Genomic DNA, 14,442 nt, shown 5'->3' with positions numbered 1-14,442 from the left:
ATGGATGGAATAGTGGTGCAGGCCCCGCCCCGCCCCGCCCCGCCCCGCCCCCGATCGCACAGGGCGCGCAGGTCAAGCGTGCCGAGGTCATGGGCGAAGGGAATCTGGCCAAGTGGAGTGGCGGTGCATTGCCAAGAGAGAACTGGGGCATCTGGCGAGTGCCTGGCCGCTCGCAGCACCCGAAGAGTAGGTGCGCCGTCGAGGGCACACATTTGCCCGCCCTTCCCGCTAGAAGCCGCCCTTCGCACGGCTACAGCGAGGGGGCAGCGAGCCCATTCCTAGCCCTCTTCCTGCCCTTATAGGCTGCTCCTCTTCGGGAGCCGCCGCCGCCGCCGCCGCCGCCTCCTTAGGCAGGTGCCGAAGGGCGGGCTCCCGACGGGGCGGGCGGCCCCCTGCCATGCCGGGCCACACGCTGCAGGCTACGAGTTTGCAAGCGGCAACCGCCGCGAGCGGACCTCTGGAAGCGACATCAGTCGGACGGAAGTGGGGCGACAGCAGCCGCCGCCGCCGAGCGCTCCCCGCGGCGCCTTGTGAGGGTGTGCATGCCCCTCCCTCCCGGCAGCCTATTGGCTGGGGGCTGCCCGACGTCACAATTAGAGTTCCTCTAAACTCCCTTAAAGATAACGGGCTCTGCCGAAGAAGTTCGAATCAAGTAGGGCTACTTGGCAAGCGTGCGCGAGAGGTGGCCACGGGGAGGATCCGAGAGCGGCGGCAGCGGCAGCGGCCAGCCCGCGCCGCTTTCAAGGCTGCTGTGCCGGCTGGATGAGGCTCCCAGTCCCGCCGAGCCCCGCGCGCGCTTGCCAAGCCTGGATCGCCTCCAGCGTGCCCGCTCCTGCCTGCTGCAGCGCCTGGGAGCAGCGCGCCTGCAAAGGTTAAGCGGCCGGGGACTTCGGATCCGTCCCGCGGAAGGAGGGGCGGGGGCGGCTTGACGGCGGAGCCTCCGCGCGGCGCGAGCGGAGTTGCTGGGACTTGCTGGCCGGGAGAGCGGCGGACGAGGCGATCGGAACTTCTCGAGCCGCCTGCCTGTCCAGCCAGCGCTATGGAGACGGTGAGCGCCGCCAGCTCGGTGCAGCCCACGCTGGGCTCGAATGGCAGCGGCGACGGGCAGAGCCGGGGCAATTCCACCGCGTCCGACGAGAGCTGGGTGGTGGGCATGGGCATCCTCATGTCCCTGATCGTGCTGGCCATCGTCTTCGGCAACGTGCTGGTGATCACGGCCATCGCCCGGTTCCAAAGGCTGCAGACGGTCACCAACTACTTCATCATCTCCCTGGCTTGCGCGGACCTGCTGATGGGCCTGGGGGTGGTCCCTTTCGGAGCCAGCCACATCATCCAGCGCACCTGGAAATTCGGGAGCTTCTGGTGCAAGTTCTGGACCTCCATCGACGTGCTGTGCGTGACGGCCAGCATTGAGACCCTCTGCGTCATTGCCGTGGACAGGTACTTCGCCATCACGTCCCCTTTCAAGTATCAAAGCCTCTTGACCAAGAATAAAGCCAGGATGGTTATCCTGTTAGTTTGGCTCATTTCTAGCCTGACGTCCTTCTTGCCTATCTGGGTGGACTGGTACAAATCTGACAAGCTGGAGGCCACGAACTGCTATAAGGACGAGACCTGCTGTGACTTCTTCATCAACCGAGAGTATGCCATTGCTTCCTCCATCATCTCCTTCTATTTGCCATTGGTGGTCATGGTTTTTGTCTATGCCAGGGTCTTCCAGGTTGCCCAGAAGCACCTCAAGAAGATAGACAAATGTGAAGGGCGGTTCCATCAGCAAAGTTCACAGCAGGAGCAGAATGCTGGCAAGTCAGGGCACAGGAGAGTGTCCAAGTTCTGCTTGAAGGAACACAAAGCTCTCAAAACCCTGGGCATTATCATGGGCACCTTCACCTTGTGCTGGCTCCCTTTCTTCATTGTCCACGTTGTGCATGCTATCCATGAGCCCTTGATCCCCAATTCCTTGTACCTCATTTTGAACTGGCTGGGATATGTCAATTCTGGCTTCAACCCCTTAATTTACTGCCGAAGCCCAGACTTCAGGTATGCTTTTCAGGAGATTCTCTGCTTCCGGAGGTCTGTCCCGAAATTGTACGTCAATGGATATTCTAATAGCAATGGGAAAGGTGACTTCAATGAGGATCACAATGGCTATCATATGGGACATGAGACGGCCAGCGAATTGCTGTGTGAAGAAGGATGCCCCCCAACTGGGGAAGCGTTTTTGCATTGCAAAGGTACTGTGTTGCATGGTAGCATTCGGTTCCAGGGGGCTGAGCCTAGCACAGATGGTCTTTAGCATGGCCTTCATTGTCGCCATGTGACACTTAAACAGGGAATAGCATGTAGTGGCTGTACGGCAACTACAGTTAAGGAAAGGTTTACGCAAAATGTGGGAGGCACTGAGTGCTGACTTGTTACCAGGCTATGGAAAGTATTTAAGGAAGGGGCTCTTTGGATTTGTCTATGTCCTCTTCTTCCCCAAGAGCTAAGACACTGTAGGGGCCAGTCCACAAAGGAGTTTATTAGTATGACGGAGTGTTATCATCCTCATCTACCTCACAGTTGTAGGAATATTGAACTGAGCTGCTGTTCCTACTAGTGAAATCCCATAACTCAAGAAGGAATCTGGTGCTACTGATGGCTCTGTCGCTCATCGGAGGATGACAGCTTTAAGGATTGCCTTAAAGTTTAAGGCAAGAAGTTAGGGTTGGTTGTGCAGTTTTTAAGTATGCTGTAAAGTCAAGTGTTTACTTTTTAATATTGACCATACTGACTGACTTGCTTGAACATGCTCTTCACTGCAGCTGTCTTAAGTCCTTCACATATAGGACATCCACCGTGTAGGAAGCAGTGCAAGTATAACTTCTGAAATTTTCATTAATACCAGATCTTCATTGAGATTACCACAGTAAACATATTTTTCAACTTCCCTTCATTTTAGATATATAGATATATTTATAGATAGATTGGTTTCTACCCACACAACCCCAATGTTAACTTGTTTTGATTAGCCAGCACTATTCAAATCCCAGATGCTTATTTACTTATGAAACTGAGACTGTGTGTTGTGTCACTTTGTAGCGAAACCAACCCACCCTCCCTGCCCATGTACTAGATTGTCCCCATGCAAATGGTTTGTGGGTACCCTGCACTTTGGTTCATTGTTCCATATTTAGCATCTTGGCAGATGGAAAAGCATGGTCTCAAATGGCAGAGAACTAGTGTGGATTCAGCCTCGTTATTGTAAAATCATTAACCAACAGACTTTTTGCTCCTGTTGACACAAGCCAGATGATGACAGCGAGAGATCTGGGTGGAGTGAAATGTTTATTGCCTAATTTGTGCTGCAGTGTAAAATAACGATTTATTTCTAATAGCAGAGGGGCTAAATCACCTGTGTGCCAGTGGTTTCATTTGTCCTTCTCTGACTTCTAGTCCAGCAGTGACGGGAAGGTAAAGGTATTTATTGCTCAGAGCAGAGCTCTGCTGGTTTTGGATCAGCAAGTAGCTCGCAAGCAGTTCCCATTTAAGGTCCCCTTGCTAGCTGCTTAAGTTCATGAACTGATTTTAAAGGCATTAAACAATTAAAACTATAATCAAGACAGTAAATGTCCCCCCTCTCCATAAATGCCACTCTTTCTATTTGGCTAAAATGTAGCCCCCCCCAAGAACCTGCAGGCAATGAATTATGGAACAGAAATGGGATTGATCCTGGGTCATAATATTATTTTTGGTTGTTAAATCAGTACCCAGTGTGCTCAGTGCTCTACCTCATCCCTGCCTGGAGGTGTTTAGGCCAAGGAAAGGCCTTGTTGTAATCATTGGCATTTTAGGTTCACTGAGCTGTGTAGCCATGTCCTCTTATCCCACCAGAAGATATCCTTTTTGTCTGTGTAAAGACACCCTTTGTCTTGTACTGCATTTGGGGAGGGCCACGGGGTCCACAGATCATTTGGTGATATATTGTGTGACTTTGCGCAATATATCAGCGTTGATGCCTTTCAACAAATTTGCCCTAGCTGAAAGCAGTGGGCCATATGCAACAAGCTTGTTGCTATTCTCCGTGTTGTCTGATCTGAGTATGGTTTGCCACGTTTATTTAACAAGCCAAAACCAAAACCTCAAACAGAATTTTGCCAAACCATTAGGATTCTACAGAAATGTAATAATTCTTGAAATGTTATTCTAAAACGCGTTTGCTTTCCCATTTGGAACTGAGCCTTACTGAGTAGGCTTAGGCTGTTGCTGGGGATGCCGGATATTCTCTCTGAAACCACCCAACGTGGTTTTGCGGGGGTGGGGTGCATGTGTGTCATGTGCACACATGTGTTTTGACTGGCCCAGCAAATGTTGCCAGCCTGCCATGTGAGTGGCTATATGTGCCCCCTCCCCGGCTGCAGAATAGGATGCAGCTATCTGTCATGCACAAGCCCAGACTTCCAATGAAAAAAGTTGGCGATTCCTCGCTTGGCACAGAGCTCCCTCATCTGGCAATCAAAGTCTAGCTCCCATTTTTAATTTCAAATTGCACTTGGAGGTGCAGGGACGGAGCGGAGAAGCCAGAAGGAAAGAGGCCTGTTTTCTCGAATTAGGAAGGCTTGTTTCAACAAAGTTGATGATTCATTACGCTTGCATTTCAAATGAATCAACATTTTGAGGCACAGAAATTCCCTAGACAGTATATAGATCTCTATGAAATGCTGAGTGCTGGGTAGCTAAACCTCTAATTCTGGGGCAGGCAACCTGGTGCCCTCCAGATGTTTTGGACTATAGCTTTGATAAGCCGCAACCAACATGATCCATAGTCAGGAATTATAGGAGTTGTAGTCCCAAACACCTGGGGGGCACCAAGTTGCCCGCCCCAGCTCAAAGTTGTGTATCTTAGCTGGCCAGATAGAACGGAATTTTACAGAAGTATCTCAGGAATTGCCTCTGTCCAAGCTTAGTATGGGGCGTTACCCCAAGCTTTCACATTCTATTTGCTTATTACCCTGGAGGGAAAGATGTTGCGATCCCTTTCGCAGAGCTGACAAAACTGCAGTGCTAGTGTCAGCCCAGCCCAGTCATGACTTGCTTGCTATCTAGTTGATTGGTTTGCTTAATAGATTTTTTTCCCTGACACGTTGCTTTTATTTTCTTGTGGGTTTCCTTCATGTCCACTGCCAGTTCTCAAGGGCTGTCAAATGGGAAGCTGATATTCAGACATGAGTCAACAGGTGCAGGAAAGAGGGGAGTCGAGGGTGTGAGGTGGGTGGAAGGCAAGGGCTGGCTCCTTTGCATGGCTGCAGCGAGAAAAGCTAAGCTTTAACATTAGGATCTTTGCTCACAGCATGAAGCAAAAAAACTTGCAGATGTCCCGAGTATTCACTGTTTTAAATATAGTTCATCTCCCATTTATTTATTTTCAGAGCATAAATTGACAAGGGGATATGAAAGTGCCAAAGTCAAACAAAACAGGGAATATAACACAGTCTGCATCCTCTACAAGGCAGTGACACATTTTCCATTCCTGTTTGTCTGCCTATCTGATTATTATTATTATTATTATTCCTCCACAAAATATCTGGATTGCTGAACTGAAGGCCTTCCCAACCTTTCTGGGGCTAAGAGCTATTCTAAGCTCCCCAGAGAATTCAGTGACTGTTTTCCCACTGCTGTAAACATCAGCGAAATGGAAAAGAGTAAAATATAATATGTTTCTGTTATTTTGTACATAGTGAAAACCTCTTAAGTCTGCAGTATTGATCCCCCCGCAACATTTTAGTGGTGCTAGTTCACAAAGGGCCAGTTCAGACATCACAATAAACCATGACTTACCATGAGTGGAACCAGCCTTGGACTCACACACTTCTCTCTCCTCTTCTGGCACAGCAGTGAGGAAGAGACTAGAAGTTTTCATGTCTGTTTTGATTTAAGTGCCATTTAGTGTTATATCCAGAGTTGACTGTGGTTGGTATTAACTTTGGTTTGCTGGGACAAGCCAGCTTCATAACCCATAGTTTGAAGTTGGCTTGTTTCAACTAACCATAGTTAAGATTAACTGCAATTTGTTTGTGTATGGATGAAACAAGCTATGGTTAATGAAAAATGGAAGCAAAAGCTTCTGATCTCCTGTGCCTGAGGAGGAGAGGGGAGGTGGGAGCGCATAAGCCCAAAATTCTCTGCAGCTTGTTCACATCATGATAAACCATGGTTAGTGTGACATCTAAACTAGCTCAATATGTCATTTGAGAGTGAACTTTAATAGCAGCTGAAAGATGAAGGAGAAAGAGGAGTAGAATGAGTGTGTGGAATAGGGAGTTGTCCAGAGGGTATAGAAGAAGGAGATACAGCAAAGCAGCAATGGTTTAGAAATCCTGGACACTAGAGAATGTCTTCACTTTTTCTAATTTGTTGCTGACCCCCTACAACATTGGTAATAATAACCTTGCTTGGTGTCAGGCTTTGACCATAACCCTTTAGGCCTTCCCCTCCCTCCCCCAACATATGCATCTCAGGGGCAAAGATTACTTCCTGGGTCTGAGTCAAGTCACGTGACTTTTGAAGGGAAGAGTCATCCCTCTATTCAAATGACTCCTTAAGTAGTAGGTCAGCTTCTTGGGCTACCCTGTCCTAGATAAGATGACACCTTTTTACTTGGCTCTTTCGTTATCCGAAACATCCTGCTAACACATAATGGTTGTTTTTGTATCCATCTTATGCTTTGAATGTATTTGTCCAGATTTCTTTGCTTGAAATAGCTACTGGCCAGTAATGGTGTATCTCATGCTGCAGGCAGCCAGTTAATAATCTTTGGATTGGTCCTCGAGGATTCTTCTGAGAAGTTTCCTTGAATAGTGCCTTGATGGGGAAAACATCGGGGAAGAAAATAATGTTTGATTTTCAAAAAAAGAAAAGAGCTGCTTGCAAGCTCTTGTAACCTAGCCTCGCTAAAAAGAGGACAAAGCACTTTATATATACTGACTATTTTATATCAATATATTGACTATTTTATTGTTTATTGTCTGAAGCATTGTAATTGGTATTTGCTATCTTTTGGGTTGGATTGTTCATGACGTCTGCAGGCCAGGCGTCTCAATAAAAACAGACACAAACAAATAAAGAGGGCAGAGCCAGTTCTGAAAACAGGACCTCAGGTCTACAAAGGACTATTAAAGGAATAGCAAGTGTATGAACGTATAGTGTCGACCGAAATGTATCCTCTGATGAAGAGCTGTTTGTGCTCAAAATGCATTTGGGACCATCTCCTTTTGTTTTGTACATATTAAAGCACTGATTGTACTTTCTGTGGTTTTACCCTCCAGTTTTGCTTAGCAAACCCCGTGATGGATATAACTTATTCTCTCTAAGGGCATCCCCTGACTGGTGTGTCTTGATGAGACATGTGCTTGATGGGAATATTTCTTTATGTGAAAATACCGAACAAGACTCCTGTCTGACTGCCTCCTTTGGTGAAACTGCTCAGAGATTTGCCGAGTCCATAGAAGATGCTGTTTCCAAAATATACAACATTTTGTTCTTTCTCAAAACGCTTCTACCCACTCTACGGGCACCACCAAACACCTAACTCTGCCATGCATGAGCTGTTTCTCACAGTCGTATTCCATGTCCCAGAATGCACCTTCATAAACTTTCAACTTGTGCCCTGTCAGGCTTGAGGTTGTTTTCACTCAGGCCAAGTCATTAAGCAGTCAAAAAAGCCCTGCCCTTCCTGAAGTTGGATGAAAGAGGAAGGACATGTTGCTGCAAACTTTTGAGGGGAAACTACTTGGGGTGGGGGAGAGTGAAACTGACAAACTCTTCCTTCCATTTCAAAGCAGTTGTCAAGTATACTTTAACCCAGAGATTCAGCGTATTTCTCTTACCAAAAAGGAACACACTTAACTAGGGGACAAGCACCCTGTGACTTCCTTCTGAATAAACATGTATTGGCTTGTACTGTAAATATGAGACATGTAGCCTGATTCTACACATGTTTACTCCAAGGTAAGTCTCACTAAATCCAATTAGACATTAGACTTGTCTCACAACTGCATAGTAGGGGGTGCAAAATGGGGGCCAGGCTGCCAACACAGTTGATGCTGTTGCCTCTTGCAGTGGCAGCACAAAAAAACTTGTAAAAAAACCCTAAAGAAAAAAGAAACGCTGAGCCATGACCGCTGTCAATGGTGAGCCCTACCTGTGATAAATTGTTGAATTTCTCCTTCCCTTGGAGAAATTAAGTGAAATTGTTTCCCCAATTTCTCTGCCCACAAATGGAATGGATAATTCTGAGAGGCCATTTTGTGCATAGCTCTAATTTCAACCTTTTAGAATGAGAGAAAACTGCACAAAAGCCAAGAAACCACCAAATCACTGGGGTTAGGGGAAGGAGGCATCTTGGGAAGCCCAGGAGGGCCAGATTTGGCCCCCAGGCCTGAGGTTGCCCGCCCCTGCTCTAAGTAGATGAAATATTATTTATTGGGCCCAATGCATTTCAAATACAATTCTTCTCAGGGACACTGTAAAACATCATATTTTGTGTTCTCCAAAAACTCTTTTGCAAGCACGTGTTTTTGTTGCAGGCCTTTTTTTAAAACACACACACAGGGCCACAGGAAGGACAGGAATCTATCATGAATCAGGAGGAGCCCAGCTAATTTCAGTAATCTAATTGCAGAGGGTTAGGTAATTAGAACTGTCCAAATAGAAGAAGAGTTGTGGAAGGGGGTGGGGGAGCAAAGAAACCACCACTCTTACAGCCTTCTTGGAACGAAGTGGAGCTGGGCTCTGGGATTAGGTTTTGGAGTGAGCACAAACCCAGTAGATATTTCTGTGCTTAGAAAAAGTAAAGATAGACTGAGGGCACTTCTCCTCGTAGCCATCTAAGTGACATGTTCTAGGGGGCCTTGTTGCTGTTTTCTAGTCACAGTCGTCATGCCCAGTCAGCAAGTAGAGCACTTTTTTTTTTAGTAATTTTTATTAGTCCCTTTCCTCTTCTTGTCCATTATGGGTTATAAGCACGTCCAGTGTACAGTTTCATCTCAGTACAATGCTTGTCCCCATCTCAGGGCAACACGTGGAATAATGACGCTGGAAGAGTACACAATTGAGAAAAAGCGCCAAGTCTACAAAAACATTTTCTCTTCAGATAAACGTTAACAGGCTGTCCTACCACAGTGAAACCTGACACAGGGTGCAACTTGCAGACTTGGGAAAATCAGGTGCTGTTTGTTAATGAAGCCTGTTCTACACGGCAGAAGGATTTAGATACAGGAGACTGGCATACGGTAGGACATAATGCAAACACAGTTGCGTTACCTCAGCAAAGAACGGCAATTCATGTATGTGTTGCAGTCTTTATAGTATTTATTACACGTATATTACATCTTAACTTCAAAGATTTCAAGATGGCATATGTAGTTCCTCTCCCCCACCCCATTTTCACAACAACCTTGTGAGGTAGGTTAGGCTGAAAGGAAGTGGCTGGCCCCAAGTCACCCAGTGAGCTTCATGGTAAATGGGAACTTGAACCTGAGTCTTCCCAGTGTTAGTCTGACACTCCAACCACAGTACCGCACTAGCTCATTTATATCTATAAAATGCTGGTTTATTGGATCCATGGATCCTTGTGGTCAAGGGTGGATGAAATGCTATGTAAGCCCTTTAGTGACGTTCTAGGGCCCTGAACATCAGCAAGCTCCAAATAGCATTTTCTAATGTGTACCAGTGTCCACACGGACTATAGTCTTATGTACACCTACTTGAAAGTAAATCCCACTGAATGTGTTTATTTTTCCTGGGTGAACATGCATAGGATTGCGCTGCACATCTTATTAAAACACACAGTGACTCTCCTAAACCTGAAACCCACCACAGCAGAAAGCACATGGACATACTCAGCATGCCGGATAGGCTATTGATATTTTTAAATGCCTCATAGCGAGAATCATGATCATATCTCCTTTGTCATGTGATGCTAGATGAACAGTCATCATGTTCCGAGCTGCAGAGAAACCTGAAGGAGTACATTGCAGGGAGCAAGGGAGACACTTTCCACAGCGTTTAGGCATTGTGATTAATTGCATTGCTGATGAGACCAAAATTACCCAGAGAGCCCTATACATTAGCATATGTAGCTCAAGGTTTAGTAGAGCCTGATCTATAACTTGAAAACCTAAGTGGAGCTGATGTTGTTGCTGATGAGAGGACACATGGCCACCCTACTTGGTCATAACTGCTGGACAGGCACATACTCCCCAGTGTGTAGTCTCTTAACACACAATCTGAACACTGCAAAAAGTGAAGCTACACATCATGTGTTCAGTGCCTATCCCACAGGTATACACACACAGGCCTCTGTGCAGAAATTACAGTCCTGACTCCTGTCCCACCCTGGTTATGCCTCTAAATACCAGTTGCTGCAGAACACGAGGAGAAGGGGTACTGTAACATTCATGTCCTGCTTGTGGGCTTCCCATAAGCATCTGGTTGGCCACTGTGGGAACACAGTGCTGGACTAGATAGGTCTTGGTCTCATCCAGCAGGGCTCTTATATTCTTATGTATACATCTACCCTGACTAACCATTTCCACACAGAGCCGTGGTTCGGTGTGGTACACCATGGGTGATGGCTCAGTTCTTTTGGGTGGAGGATTTCACATGAATTAGGCCTTCTTAAGGTTGATAAATCAAGTTTCACAAAGTAGTGCACATAGTTAAATACCTCCTGTCCTGAGCCACGTTGTGCCGAAGTTTACTAAATTACCACTTCAGGAGCACCCTGTTCTTCTCTTGTTCTTTCAAAGCTGACGTAGGATACTGACTTGTTGTGCTGGGTGAGTTAGTGCCCCCATGATAGTGCCTGAAGATATTCCAGGAGATATGAGGAAGTTTAGAAATCTATCAGCTGACACTTCAGCAGCAAACAAGTTGGTACTATCAGCATATGACATGCTGATCTCCAATTATTGCTTTAGATGAACATCCAAGTGGAGCCTTTTTCTTCTGTTATTTTATTGTTACGCGTTTTTAGCTCTTTTAAATTGTTTTACTGTTTTGGCATATTTTAATCCCTGTTATAAAATGTCTTGGGTCATTTTCTGAAAAAAGCATCTCATCATCAACAACAACAACAACATAATAATAATATCATCCCTAATTCAGGTACTCTAATCCTGAAAAGATGACGCTCCACAACTTCTGCTGCTTGAATTCCAGATTTACCTTGTGTAATTTCAATTACTTTGACTGTAGAACATAAAGAACGACTTTCCTGGCTTCATGAGCCTTAGGTCAGGCACATAAGAACCACCTGCTCCCATATGAACCTGCCCAAACTTTACAGTGAAGGTCAGGAGCCTCCCTGGCCCTGCTTTCTGTCCCATGTGGGATTGGGTGGGTGCAAGAGGCAAGACTATCCATGTGGTGGCACCAGAACTGGAATGCCACCCCAGTAAGTCTCTGCCAAGCTCTCCTTGGGCACATTTTTGGGATGTCTACTGAATACATTTTTAAAAAAATTTCAAAAGTCTCTTAATGTTTAATTGTTCTGCTGTTTTAAGGAATTTCTGTGACCACAGCTTTTACGTTGGTTTAATGACCTGCTTCTCTCTCTGTGTCTCTCTCTCTCTCTTGCACTGTTTTATGCATTGCTTTTTAATGTATTTTTATTATTTCTATTTTTGCAAGCCACTTGGAATGATTTCCAGAAAAGCAGGATGATGATGATATCAATTATACAGAACATAAATTGCACTCACTGAAGTGTGCAAACAATTGAACGCTCTAGGAAGCTGCTGGCAGAAGTTAGAGTAACATAACAATATAGAGGCCTCAGTTCAAAGAGTTCCGTTGACTCTGTATGTGCATAAATCCTCTCTGGAAGCAGCATCCATACTGCTAGATATGCCTTGCCTAAAGTTTGAGAGAGTTTTAGAAGCAGCCCCATGCTGAGCAAGGAATTGCTGACAGAAGAAAGGGAGAAATCCATATGTGGATAGATACGCAACCAACCCCATGCTGCACATAAAAGTAGGGCTGTGCAGGGACCCCTCGATCTGACTCAGAAGCCGCTTTGTGGCTTTGCAGGTGGACCCGATTTGGCTCTGGCTGATTCGGCGGGGGGGGGGGGATGACACACGTTGGCCCTGAACCCGAAGCAGGATTCAGTCATCCAAATCCTGCTTCGCCCCCTGATGCCCCCATGCAAACCCCTAGCTCCTTACCTGGGCCACTGCCTCCTCCTCTGCCTCCTCCTCCTCCTACAAAGTAATTTTAAAAATCCTTCTCTTATCCAACACTGGATCTATGCATTTATTTAATTGCCTCCTATAATGGGAATGTTTTTGCCATTGCATGCGAAAAAACAGAATGCTGACATCTAGTCCATGCCTTCGTATGTTACAGCAGCTTAGCTTTTATGATGTGATGAACAATCTGGCGTCTAGGAAAATCTCTCTTTACCTCTCCATTCCATTGTTTGCCCTTCCCTTTTCAAATTTCATTCTTCTATCTCACATTCCCTTCATATCTGTTTTCCTTCGTCATCTGCTGTGTGTGATTTATCCAGCTCTCATTCCCCCATGCTCTCTCATTCTTCCAAATCAGACTCAACCCATTCCCCCCTCCCACCAAAAATGCATACTGTGCCTTTGCGAGGTTGCCAAGCTGGCATTTGGGACCTCCTGTCTGAACATTACCTGTGGCACTTTCTTCAAGAGGCTCAGCACCCCTGCTGGAGTAGATGGTTGCATGATGGCAATAGAACAAGACGTTGGTCAACAGGACACTTTCAGAGGTTTGCAAACAGTGGGATTGGAATATATTGTTTTAAAATGCCATTTCCCCCTTCTATGAGATAATAAACATCAATTGTCATGGTCAGAATTGGGAAGTAATTGATTAAAGTCTCAAGAGGGAGCAGAGCAGAGCAGAGCCGTGAATTGACTTTATGAGGCCTATTTTTAAAAATCATAAATTAGCTCAATTAAAAGCCTTCTTATCCCAGAACAAGATACTTTACTCAAATGATACTCTGTCAGTAGAAGAGAATTATATTTGAATAGTTGCACAATATTGCTGGAAATCAGCAATAGTACACAGTCAAAACTATTTTCATATTTAGTGTTTTTATTAAGGTTACTTTTGCACAGCTGTACATATGAGGAACAAAATGTTAAGATATTTTTATCCTTGCAGCTAATTACATATTACGAGTGGACGCAGCCAGATAATTATTTACAAAAGGCCCAATTTCCTTGACGTATTAAAATAAAAAGTCTTTATGGTACCTTTGCTATCAGGCTGCCTTCCCATACTCCCCCCCCCCCCAGCCTTAGTTCTTCCAACTATAAAGGCTCATTGCGTTACTCTCAAAGGTTCTTTGGTGATGAATAGCTACGCCAAAATGTTCCCGGGTCTACAGAAGACATTCCACACTAAGCAAACTTCAGGCCCTTCTTGAAATTAAATTTATAGTCCACAATGCACCGTAAATAGGTACTGTAATAGTTGCTCATTTGTTATGGGGGGATTTTAGAAATCTTCTGTTGCGGTAGTGCAGAAGCTTTATGTAGCCTCTCCAGAAAGCACCAAGAGATGTGCTCATACAAAATAAAGTGGCTTAGATGGAGGTGTGCAGGCATCTGTTTGCTCTAAGGGTTAATTACTCACCAGAAAGCCAATCCGGAGTGTCACAATGGAGCCATTTCACATTCCTCATGCCACTTGAAAGCAGCTTGAGGTCTGCAACAGTGAAAGCTGTGCTTACGTCCTAGAGGCACTCCTTGCACTTTTCAACTCTCCCACTTCTTCAAACACATGCACACACAAAACCACAAGGTTTTTAATTAGGTGGTGTCAAACCCACACAATTGGCAACATTCTAATTATATCTCCTTTTTTGACTGCTGGTTTTCAAGAGAGTGTTCTAGGATCAGAGGCCAACTGAGCATGGGAAAGAGAGCACATAGCAACTCCCAAGATCCGTCCATAAATATGAATCCAGACTTGGATCTTTCAACATGGATCTTGAATGCCAGTGTGATCATTCTAGAGGATAGAGTTTTGGAGCTTGATATGGAAGATCTGAGTTTCACCCCCTGCCATGGATTTTCTGCAGGTGTTTGGCCAGGCCAGTCTCAGATGCCCAAAGGATTTTTTTTTTTCTAAATAACCAACCTCAGAGTGCTATTTTGAGGATTAAAGAGATTAATAAAGCATAAACCAAGGGTGGGGAACATGCAGCCCACAGGTGACATACAGCCCTTAGATGCTGCCTATGTGTCCTGCCATGGGTACCCCCCCCCCTCACACACACACACACAGTCACTCTAGCCACCACAGCCTGATTCTGTGGGGAAAGAGGGCATGCAGGGAGAGTTATCCTGGCACCCACTTTCCCTGAAGAATTGAGCTCCTGCCAGCTTGCCATAATATAGAGTGTAAAGTACTAAAAGCATG

General features: G+C 45.7%; 1 protein-coding gene across 1 annotated transcript in view; it reads left to right on the top strand.

Moving 5' to 3' along the window:
• The first annotated feature begins 645 nt into the window (after positions 1–645).
• The window catches only part of ADRB2 (adrenoceptor beta 2), an 88,425-nt gene continuing 74,628 nt past the window's right edge, over positions 646–14,442 (top strand). Inside the window, exon 1 of the mRNA XM_084838679.1 lies at positions 646–2,234. Coding sequence (XP_084694805.1) covers positions 1,040–2,234 — 1,195 coding nt within the window. The 5' untranslated portion in view covers positions 646–1,039. The remainder of the gene's footprint in view (positions 2,235–14,442) is intronic.

The sequence above is a fragment of the Heloderma suspectum genome, chromosome 2 (assembly GCF_057233095.1).
Source record: "Heloderma suspectum isolate Gila_16-S chromosome 2, 16-S_ref, whole genome shotgun sequence".
NCBI classification, from domain to species: domain Eukaryota; kingdom Metazoa; phylum Chordata; class Lepidosauria; order Squamata; family Helodermatidae; genus Heloderma; species Heloderma suspectum.
This window is presented reverse-complemented; position numbering and strand designations above follow the sequence as displayed.